This window comes from Gossypium raimondii, chromosome 11 (assembly GCF_025698545.1).
Source record: "Gossypium raimondii isolate GPD5lz chromosome 11, ASM2569854v1, whole genome shotgun sequence".
NCBI classification, from domain to species: domain Eukaryota; kingdom Viridiplantae; phylum Streptophyta; class Magnoliopsida; order Malvales; family Malvaceae; genus Gossypium; species Gossypium raimondii.
The window spans coordinates 9,418,307-9,430,109 of NC_068575.1; the positions used below are offsets into that span (position 1 = coordinate 9,418,307).

General features: G+C 36.7%; 1 protein-coding gene across 4 annotated transcripts; it reads left to right on the forward strand.

The window, feature by feature from the left end:
* Positions 1-438: 438 nt before the first annotated feature.
* Positions 439-11,057, forward strand: LOC105804776 (uncharacterized). 4 transcript variants are annotated; one of them, XM_052623014.1, is made up of 10 exons: positions 439-3,667; positions 3,778-4,317; positions 4,427-5,107; positions 5,380-6,183; positions 6,283-6,783; positions 7,046-7,504; positions 7,999-8,829; positions 8,981-9,454; positions 9,526-10,365; positions 10,524-11,057. In XM_052623014.1, the coding sequence occupies exons 1-10, from the start codon at positions 668-670 to the stop codon at positions 10,551-10,553; spliced, it is 8,160 nt and encodes a 2,719-aa protein (XP_052478974.1). In that variant the 5' UTR covers positions 439-667; the 3' UTR covers positions 10,554-11,057. The 4 variants fall into 4 exon arrangements, with proteins under 4 accessions (XP_052478974.1, XP_012492982.1, XP_052478973.1 ...); XM_012637528.2 differs by having other exon boundaries at positions 10,740-11,057; XM_052623013.1 differs by having other exon boundaries at positions 3,808-4,317; positions 10,740-11,057.
* The last annotated feature ends 746 nt before the right edge of the window (positions 11,058-11,803 follow it).

Below are 11,803 nucleotides of genomic sequence, written 5' to 3' on the forward strand. Positions count from 1 at the left end.
ATTGAAAAAATCTTTAAATAACTTTAAACAGTTAAAGCTACTCTGCACTTTATTCTTTGCCTTCCAAAGCCGTTTTGCTTCATTTTAACTTTTCTTTTCTTTCAAGAAAATTCGTTTGTTTTTCTTTTAGAAAAAAATATGAAAAAGAAACATTCATAAATTTGTTAAGAAATGTATGAATAATTTAATCAACAATCATAACTTAAATATGGAGACTCCCTTTTAAATAAATTTATTAAACAAGAAATTAATTTCAACATGTATGGAAAAATAAAAATTATTTGAATAAAATTTGATTCGATTTAAAAAATTAAAAATTTTAAGTTAACCAAATTAAATTATTTAATTTCAAGTCCAAATTAAAATTTTACAATTCAAATAACTGATATAAATATTTCTTTGGTCCAAGTTAAAACCCTAACTTCTGCAATTCATCAAAGCATTGATTCTACATTTTTAGTTTTATCTTCATGTTCTTTATTTTACCTTTTGATGCTTTCTTTGCCTTGTTGTCTTTGCCATCCATTGCTTCTTCTTTTTTTCCTCCGTTACAAAGACTGAAACTCCATTTGCTCCATAGTTTGATCATTCGTTCACTGCTATTTTGTTTTTGGTTTGCTTGTCTGTTTTACCAATTACTATAAATTGAACCCCCCCCCCAAAAAAAATGGAGTTTGTTTCTGGGTTTAAACGTTACATGTTGAAGCCTGATAGTAAAGTTCAGAATCTCAAGGATCAAATTGCGAATCTGAGATACCAAAGAGACATGGTGCAGCATTTCATTGTTGTTGCCAAGGAAAAGGGACAAGAGTTTGACCAATATGGCATGATTTGGGTGAATCGCGCAGAGGAGAAAATCAAGGAAGAGGAAGAGACAGTGAAAAACCTTGAAGCGCAAGCAAAGAAGAGGTGTTTCCTTGGCCTGTGTCCTAATTTGAAGTCTCTTAACTTGCTCAACAAGAAAGCTGAAGAGGATGCACAAGCTGTTCTGGAGCTCATTCAACAAGCAAAATCTCACAAGTTCAACAATGAGAGCAAGGTTCAAAACTTGGAAGATCAACCTGAAGCTGATAAAAGAAACATGGAAGTTGAACCGGAGAAGCAAACCAGTGATAAGGCCAAGACGGTGATGGAAGTTGAAGCTAAGGTCAGTGGTTCAGCAAAAGCTGACACCACGAAGGCCAAGAGCAAGCGGATTGAACAACGCCGGTCCGATAGAGGTTTATATCCTGGTGATACCCAGGAGACAAAGTCTAGGCCTATTCAAGGCTTTGAGGCTTTCGAATCGAGGAAAGCTACAGTGGAGAATATTGTGGAAGCTTTAAAGGATCCTGATCTGAAGATCATTGGAGTAAATGGGAGGCCTGGTGTAGGCAAGACCATGCTAGTGAAAGAAGCTGCTAGGAGAGCCAGGGAAGAAAACATGTTTGATGAGGTTGTGATGGTAACTGTTTCATGGAATCCAAACATAAAAAGAATTCAGCGAGAAATTGCAGATGCACTAGGCCTGAAACTTGATGAGGAGACTGTGTTTGCAAGAGCAATGAGACTGCAGCAGTGGTTGAAGAAACAAGATAAGAGAGTTCTTCTAATTTTAGATGATATTTGGGATGGCCAAAGACTGGAATTGGAACAAGTTGGGATTGCTATTGAAGGTGACCAGAGTATTGCAAGTGAAGAAGATCTAGGGCGGCCATTGATGCAAAATATCAGCGAAAATGGTTTTCAGAAATTCTCTGCTGTTAGATTCAAAATATTGCTGACTTCCACAAGTCGACAGGTACTCATTGATATGAAAACGGAAGAAATTTTCGATGTCCACGTGTTAACTGATGAAGAAGCAATGGGGTGGATTCAGAAAGTTGTGGGCAATGCAGCAAACCAGCCTGGTTACCGACAACTACTGACTCAAGTTGTGAAAAACTGTGCAGGTTTTCCGGTTGCTATTTCAGCAATTGCAATTGCACTGAGAACACAAAACTTCAACCATTTGGTGGAGGCTTTGCGAAAAGAAACAAAGCCAATTGCAAAAAAGGAAGAAGCGCTCAAAAGTGTTTACTTCACTATAGAGTGGAGTTACAGTATGTTAGAGAACCCTCAATTGCAGTCATTTTTCCAACTCTGTGCCTTGCTGCCCCGGGGCTCTGACATTCACGTATCTGATTTGCTAAGATACAACTCGGGCTTGAGAATAGCAAGTAATGTTAGCACATTGGAAGAAGCCAAAAAATGTTTGAATAAGCTCAAAGATGCAGGTTTACTACTCAGCAGTGACAACAATGAAGTGGTGAAAATGCATGACATTGTTCGTGATGTCGCCATTTGGATTGCATCTGAAGAAAAGCGGATGTTTGTTATAGAGGATGAAAACCGTATCGAAGAGCTGCTAAAGGAAAGAAAACTCAACAGTTGCACTGCCATTTCGCTGCCATACAATAGCAATAACAAGTTGCCAGACAATCTCGAATGCCCCAGGCTAAAGTTGCTGGTTTTGTTCAACAAAAATCCATCGTTAGAAGTCCCAGACAATTTCTTTAAGCGGATGAGTGAACTCTTGATATTAGATTTCACTGGTATGGATTTTGCTTCCCTGCCTTCATCATTTACTTCTTTAAGAAACCTTCAAAGGTTGCTTTTCGATGAATGTAAGTTGAATGACATTGCAATTGTTGGGAAGCTGAAGCAATTGGATACACTTAAAATTCTCAGTTCTGATATTCAGAGATTGCCCCAGGAAATAGGGGGACTAACAAGGCTTAAGTCCTTAGACTTGAGCAATTGTTCTAAGCTTAAAGTCATTCCAGATAAAATCATATCAGGCTTGCCTTATTTAGAAGAACTGCTTATGCGCAACAGCTTCGATCAATGGGGTGTTGAAGGCAATGCCAGCCTTAGTGAATTGAAGTCTTTGTCTGGTCTAATTGCTTTGGATGTCCATATTCATTCTGTTCAACTTATGCCAGCAGAACTATTCTCTGAAAAACTGAATCGGTACAAGATTCTTATCGGGGAGGTCTGGGACTGGTCCAGAAAGTATGAAAAGGAGAGGACACTGAAACTCCAGCTTACTAAGGGAATTCACTTGGATCGTGGAATTAAACTGTTGTTGCAGAAAACTGAAGATCTATATCTAGATGAAATGCAAGGCATCAAGAACCTGCTGTATGAGTTGGATGGCACTGGTTTTCCACAGCTCGAGAATCTCTACATACAAAATGGTCCAGAATTACTGTTCATTATTAACTCTATGGAGGTGGCATCACGTAAAGCCTTTCCTATCCTCAAATCACTAGTTCTTCAGAATCTGATTAATTTGGAGAAGATTTGTCAAGGCAAACTTGAAGAAGAATGTTTCAATAGATTGCAAATCATAAGTGTCGAATGTTGTGACCGACTCAAGAATCTTTTTCCATTCTCCATGACCAAAATGCTTGTCCAACTTCAAGAAATTAAAGTTTCAAAGTGCAAAAGCATTGAAGAGATCGTTACTGAAGAGAGAGAGCAAAATGCTGGTATAGCAACCAATAAAACTGAGTTTGGCCAATTGCGATCCTTAACACTGAAGCTTCTACCAGAGCTTCGTAGTTTCTGCTCCAAAGAGAAAAGCCGTTCCATTTATCAACTGGAACCGGTGAATACATGGTCTTGGCTACTTTTTGATGGAAAGGTACTAATATTACGATGCATATATATCTTATCTTCATTCAGTTATAGAAGCATAATTTTAGAAACTCAAAAGAAAGATTAAATTTCACTGAATGCTGTTTATTTATGTAGGTTGTGTTTCCTGTCCTTGAGAAACTGCAGTTGTCCTGCATCAACATTGAAAGGCTATGGCTGAAATCATCTTACTACAGTCAGAACTTGACAAGCTTGGCAATTGAGGGTTGTGGTAACCTTAAACACATTTTTTCACCTTCTATCACTAGATGCTTATTGAGACTCAAAAGCTTTGAGATAATTGACTGCAAATGTATAAGAGAGATTATAGTTCCAGATGAAGTAAAAGAAAAGGAAAAAGAAACAGAAACAAAAGAAAAAGTAAAAGAAGAAGAAAAAGAAGAGATTGACAAGATATTGTTCCCCCAGCTAAATTCCTTGAAAATGATAAATCTTGTGAACTTAGTCGGATTCTGCTCGGAGAGTTGCTTTCTTGAGTTCCCATCTTTGAAGCTTTTGGAGATAGAGAATTGCCCACGGTTGAAGGAGTTTATGCACAAACCTCAGAGTACAGACATCACAACTGTCATTGGAACTCTAGAAATAAACAAAGAGAATGATCATCATTTAGGTGAACAAGCTCTCTTTAATGCAAAGGTGAACAATTCCCCATTTTTCTTCAGTCTGATTTTTCGCTCTTTTTTTTACATCAATGGTAGGAATTAATTCTTTTTAATCTTGTACTCATTTGCATGACATTATACAGGTTGCATTTCCAAAGTTGGAGAAATTGAAGATCTCCCGTTTGGGAACTGTGAAGATATGGCACGGTCAACTCCACACAGATTCTTTTAGCAAACTAAAAGAAATGAAGGTTGGATATTGTAATGATATATTGACTATTTTCCCATCTATTAAGGAGTGGAACTTCCAGGGATTAGAAACACTAATAGTTTTCAACTGCAATTCACTACAACATATTTTTGAATCATCGGACATCAAAGTAGGCACTCAGCTAAGAAGATTGTATATTTCTCATCTTCCAAAGCTGGAACATGTCTGTAATGAGGATTCCCAAAGCAATCTTACCTTTGAAAATATACGAAATGTATACATTCAAGACTGTTGGTGTCTGAAAAGTCTTTTTCCAGCATCAGTGGCAAAAGGTCTTAAACAACTCGTAGATCTCACAATTGATTCTTGTGGATTGGAAGTGGTTATTTCAGAGGGGAAAGTACAGAACCAAGATGTTAATGAGTTTGAATTTCCTGAAGTCTGCTCTCTTACACTTCAGAACCTGCCTGAACTGAAATGCTTTTACCCAGCAGAATATGAAGCAAAATGGCCAAAGTTAAAAAAGTTGAAGACTTATCATTGTGGCCATGAAGTGCTTGGGATGGAAGAACATCAGTCCTCAAATCAAAAGCCACTTTTCTTTTTTGAAAAGGTATGAATCTCCAATATCCTACATTTATGTGCAAACTGAATGAGGTGCTTATAAACGAATATTTAAGTTGTTGATATTCAACAAGCAGTTAATGTATAGCTGAAGAATTTATGTGAAACTCCCAACCTGTTTAATCATATTGATTCATCACTCTTGTTTAATTGACTTTATTTGATCACCTGTAAAGGAAGTGTTCTATTTTCTTGCCAAAATATGTCTTTGTATTAAGGTAACTAGCAACTAACTTCAGCTTGTTTCTAATGGATTCTTAGGTGATCCATGATTTGGAGGAGTTGTCATTAAACAGCAAGCACATTTCAGTAATACGCAATCATCCATTTCAAGTAGGCATCTTCAGCCGCATAAAAGTTCTTCAAGTGCTTGGCTATCACGACAAACCAGTTGTTTTTCTATTTAATCTTCTAGAAAAATTTAACAATCTGAAAAAGCTTGAGCTGATTCATTGTGATTTCAAAGGGAACTTCATTGATGAAGGAGATGAAAGTGAAAAGAAAACGGAAAGGGAGACGGTTAGTCTTCTGAACACCGGCTACATAGGGGAGCAAAACTCACAACTACCCCATGTTGTCCTAAATCTTGAAGCTCTTGAATTTAGGAGATGTGATGGTTCGATCAGTTTGGGACTATACTTGTCATCCTTTCAAAATCTCATAACTTTGGACCTGTGGCAGTGCAAAGCAACTGCCTTAATTACATCTTCAGTAGCTCGGAATCTGGTGCAGCTGATAAAAATGAGGATTAGAGACTGCATTATGGTGAGAGAAATAGTTGCAAAAGAGAAAGATGATGCAAAAGACTTAGTAAGTTTCTGCAAGCTGAAATTCTTAGTACTTCATTATTTACCAAACCTTTCAAGCTTCTGTTCAGAGGAATACAGCTTTCAGTTCCCATCTTTGGAACAAGTTATTGTGAGACAATGTCCCAAATTAAAGATCTTTTGTCAGGGAGTCTTAAGTACCCCGCAGTTACATAGAGTGAGGCTATCAGAAAAGGACTATAAGGGGTTTTGGGCTGGTGAGCTCAATGCCACCATATCTCAGTTGCACAAAAATACAGTAAACCCTCTTTTCGCTTAAAGAAGAATCTGTTATTCCTTTTTATTTTCAATTCCATTTATTATTCTAGTATTAACTGTTGCAATTTGGTTTTAATAGGTAAGATATTATGAGCAAGAGCATTTGAAACTTCATGAGTTTCCTGAGTTGGGGGAAATCTGGAATACAGTTCCTCGAGGAATTATAGACTTCAAAAGACTCAAATGTCTGGAAGTGTATGTCTGTAACAACCTGAGATACATGTTAACAGTTTCCATGGCTGCAGATCTTGTGCAGCTGCAGCAGATAAAAGTAAAAAATTGCAAAGTAATTGAAGAAATCATCAGAGATGACAAATCAACTACAATGAAGATCATATTCCCTCAGCTTAAAACAATAACTATCAAGTCTTGTTTGGGCTTGTCATGGTTTTCCTCAGGAAGTTTTGCATTGGAATGTCCAAACTTGAAGGAAATTACGTTAGTTGGCTGTCCAAAGATGGTTGCATTTGCATCCACTGTTTCAAACGAGCTGCACAATGAGATCATCGGTGGAGAATATTTGAATATTCTTGTAAAGGATGCCTCCAATGTCTCTGCTAAACCCTTGTTCAGTAATAAGGTCAGGCTGATCTGCATTTTGAATTTTTCACTTTCTTTAAAAAGATTTTTCTGTAGGGTGCAATTTTCAAAATGAAAAATGCATGGCACGTGCATCCATGAATCTCTCTACACCCATTGTTCAGTGATATTTTCTAAGGCTTAAAATATTTTAAGACAGAATTCATCAAATAAAGTCAAAAGGCCTGTTCTCCATTGTTCTTTCTCTTTTCTCACATAATTAACCATGTTCTGTTATTAACACAATCAAATAAATTTTGTAGGTGTCATTACCTTTGTTAAAGGATTTGACAATTGTAGACATGGGGAATCTGGAAAGGATATGGGATGACCAACTTGAGATGAACTCCTTCTCCAAATTAAAACACCTTGAAGTTCATAGTTGTGTGAAACTATCAAACATTTTCCCACTTAATATGCTGGAAAGACTTCAGAGACTAAAAAATCTGCAAGTAATGGAGTGTGCCTCATTAGAAGAATTATTCGAACACAAATTCAATGAGGCAGAAATAAACACCAAGTTTGTATTTCCTCAAATGACATACCTGAACCTTTCTATGCTACCAAAACTGAAGAGTTTCTACTCTGGGGTGCATACCACCGAATGGCCATTATTAAAAAAATTGGATGTTTATGGATGTGACAAAGTGGAGATATTTGCTTCAGAATATTCAAGCTTCCATGAAACACGAGGACAGCATCCCTTATTTTGGATCAATATGGTATGTGAAACATGTCCACAAGATGCATTAATTTTCTTTTTCTTATTCTAACATAGTAATTAGTAAAGCTAGATGTGCATATTTTACTTTCTGCATAAATCCATCCACATCTAATCCATAAGCATTCTCTAGATAGCTATCCTGATCTGGATTCTAATAGCATGTATGTTTACTAACTAAAAAGAAGGGCCAAGGATGAAAATAGTATTAGTATTAAGCAATGTTTTCAGCTTCAGGAGTGTCTGGATATGCAATAAACTGTTGGCAAAATTCTATATCCTTTATCTAATTCATCCTTGCTATCCTAATCTGATTTCAAATAGTATGCATGTTTACCATCTAAAACGGAAGACCGAGCATGACATTTGTATTAGTATTATTCGACATTGAGAGTTCAAGAGTGTCTGGATAGGCAATAAACTCATAGCCACAATTCCATTTCATTTATCGAAATTCATCCTTGCTTTTGTTTAACACGTTTGTCAACTGACCAGGGCACATTCCCTTGTTTAGAAGAACTGAGATTGGAAAGCAATGGCAACATGAAAGAGATATGGCATGGACAACTTCCAGAAGGGTATTTTAAGCTGAAAGTTCTGGAGCTCATAAATTCTCCACCACTGACTGTTCTTCCACCTTATTTCTTTCGATCACTATCAAATCTTCAAAATTTTGTTCTGAGTGATGCTTCCATTAATGAAATATTCCCATATGAAGAACCTGGTGGTGACGAAAAGCTGGAAGGGGCACGTGCTCAGTTAAGTGTACTGAGGTTATCCAAACTCCATGAACTGACACATTTTTGGAAGGAGAATTTTAAGCCTGGAGCAATTTTCTGTAACATGAGAGTTCTAGAAGTGCAGGATTGTGGTAAATTAAACGTTCTAGTGCCATCCTCGGTGTCTTTCGAGAATTTGACAACTCTAGAAGTGTCCAGGTGTGAGGGACTTAAACATTTATTTGCACACTCCACAGCTAAAAGCCTGGTGCAGCTTAGTAGAATGAGTGTAACCGATTGCAAAATGCTAGAAGAAATTGTAACATGCCCAGGTGATGAAGTGAAGGAAGCCATTGTTTTCACTCAGCTAAAGTATTTGGGACTTAGTTGTCTGCCAAACATAGAGAGCTTTTGCTCAGGAAACTGCACCTTTAAATTCCCTTCATTGGAAACTGTAACCATGAGACATTGCCCAAAGATGAAAACTTCGCCTCGGGAAAGGTTTATTGCACCAAAACTAAAACGGGTGTATTCAAGAGAAGCTGGAGGTGAAGGCCACTGGGAAGGCGATCAAAACACCACCATACAGCTTTTGTTCATGGAAACGGTATGCATTAACCCCAGACTTTGATCCTCGAGTTTATTTTTTCTGCACCTTTATTTCCATGGGGGAAAAAATCAGGGGAAAAACTCAAAGAATATACATAAGAGCTTGTCTTAATTCCATTTTTCTGTATTGTAATATGTTTCTTTTGTAGGTTGAATACCGTGGGATTGAATATGTGGTACTCTCTGATTCCTCTAAGTTGATGGAAATAAGAAACTGGAATCCACAAGGAATTTTGGACTTTAAAAACCTTAAGTTTCTGAAAGTTCATAACTGTAGAAACTTGAGATGTCCATTTAACCCTTCCATGGCCATGGACCTTGTGCATCTTGAAAAACTTGAGATTCATGATTGTGAGATGTTGGAAGAGGTAATAATCAGAAAAGGATTACCAAAAAGAGAAAGGATGAGCAAGAAAATGTTCCCTAAACTGGTAACTTTATTGCTTATTTCCCTCCCCAATCTCACAAGATTTTACTCAGGAAATTACCTTGAGTTCCCCTTCTTGAAAGAACTTTGGATTCAGAGTTGCCCTATGTTGAATACATTCATCTCTGGTTCTGTAACTAGAAACAACTCAAGGCAGAATATACATACTGATTTGACAGTTTTAATTGATGAAAAGGTTATGACAATTCCTTTACTACCTTTATCTCCATTTTTTTTTCAAATTATTGATGCAAATCTTTCATGCAGGTGGCATTCCCCTCCTTGGAGAAATTAGGAATAATGGACATGGGAAGCCTGAGAAAGATTTATAATGACCAAATTTCTATGGATTCATTCTCCAAACTAAAGGTTCTGAAGCTCATAGGCTTATCTAAGCAGTTAGATATTCTTCCATCTGGTTTCTTTCTTTCATTGTCCAAACTTGAAAGGCTTGTTGTTGATGATGCCTCCTTTACAGAAATATTTCAGTGTAAAAGCACTGAGAAAAAAATGCAAGCATGGGAACTTGATAGTTTTAGTGATTTACGGTTGTCTAAACTTCCTGAGTTATTGCATCTCTGGAAGGAAGAGTTTGAGTGTCAACCTGGAACACATTTTCGAAACCTGAGAAGTCTAAAAGTATTGGAATGCTCCAAATTGAAGAATTTAGTTCCATCCACAGCGTCTTTCCAAAATCTGACTACTCTTGAAATATCAAGATGTCACGGACTTAGAAATCTAGTAACACCCTCAACTGCTAAAAGCATGGTGCAACTGAAAAGGATGAGGATAACAGATTGCAAAATGCTAGAAGGAATTGTAGCAGATGCAGACGATAGAAGTATATATAGCATCATGTTCAAGCATCTGGAGTATCTCAGACTTCAAAGCTTACAGGCGCTTACAAGTTTTTGCTCAGGGAACTATCGCTTTGAGTTCCCATCTTTGGTTGAATTGGTTGCAATCGAATGCCCAAAGTTCAGTGTTTTTTGTAAAGGAAAAGTAAGCACACCATCGCTAAAACGAGTACGTCCAACAGAAGGAGGAGATAGATCTTTTACAGATAAGGACCTTAATAGCACCATTAATGTATTATACAGTGAAAAGGTACATACATATTTATCAAATTTCTTAATGATATATAGTTTTAGACACCTAAACATTTGAGTTCTTTGTCTTCCTGAGTTAACGGAAACGTAGAATAGCAACAGTCCAGAAATGTTCCAACACTTGGGTTCTTCATATTTCATAGTTTGTAATTACAGCAACTACAAGGTATGGAACTAAGGACATGAGATGTATGATGGAATAAATCAAGAAAAATGAAAGGCCGTTGACATATTCCAAACCGGGGCAAAACAAAAACAATTGCAAAAGCATCATCTAGATTTTCTTTTTCCTTGGTTGTCTCTTCTCAAAATTTTTTGCCTTTTGCACTTTTGACCTTTCATTGTCTCACACTCTTTCTCCCTGCAAACCAGGCTCAAAATGATGTGAAAGAGTTGGAGTTTCTTCAGTGGACGATGTCAGACTTGTGGAGACCTTCAGCTGAGTGAAGGTCAATGAATTTTATCATCGACTTTGGTGTGGAAGGTTAATCTTATCTGGTCTTAGCCCTCATTCTTTTTTTTTTTTTTTACTTTGCTTGCATTTTTTTCCTCAACCGAATGGAACCAAACATATGGATTTGGAACCATTTTCTGAGAAATCTAATTCCTGTATTCTCTCATTTCCTTTCAATTTTTAATTGTTAAGGCTTCTGTCTGTTTAGCAAATTAAATGATAAAATTGGCAGAAAACTTGTCTCCTGTCATTTGCAAAGTGAATGCTAATGCCTGGATGGGTACCAAAAAAAAAAAAAAACCCAAAATCATCATAACTGAATCAAAATGTTTTCATAACTTCAAATAGAATCTAGATCACTCTTAAAGGTAGTAATTTAACCCGTGTTGGTGATACAAGTTTAATCACATGAAATATTGCCATGTTTTTATCAAATATTGTAAACTGATCACCATATATGCATGCATACAGAGGTTAAGTGTATACGTGTATATATCATTTAAGAAAACGAGCTCATTGTTATAGCTATGGCAAATGATACGGGTCGAAACTGAAATAAAGGAACTTTGGCTAAGAAAGACAAACAATGCGTTTAGAGGACTTAATGGAACGGTGTGCAACGAGGCTTTAATGAAACTGTTGAAGCTGGCCTGCATGCTAACATGAAGCAACAGAAACAGCCTGAGCCATGTAGTTGCAGCTGAAGTTCAAGCTATTGTTTAGTTTTGTTACTTTTAAATTAATTTTTTGTAACTTAATTAAAAACAAACCAAGTTGTACTTGATGATTAGGTGCTGATAAGCTGATAAATCAGCTTACCTATGTGTGCAAGTCATGTTTTGTAAGTTACAATGTTATTAGTGGAGTTAGGTAGTGTTTAGGTGATGATTTTGTTTGTTCTGACCAGCTCATGTCTGGTATTTGTATTGGCTCTATGCCATTGTTCAAATTATTGAAAAATTCATCAAAGAATTGATCATCA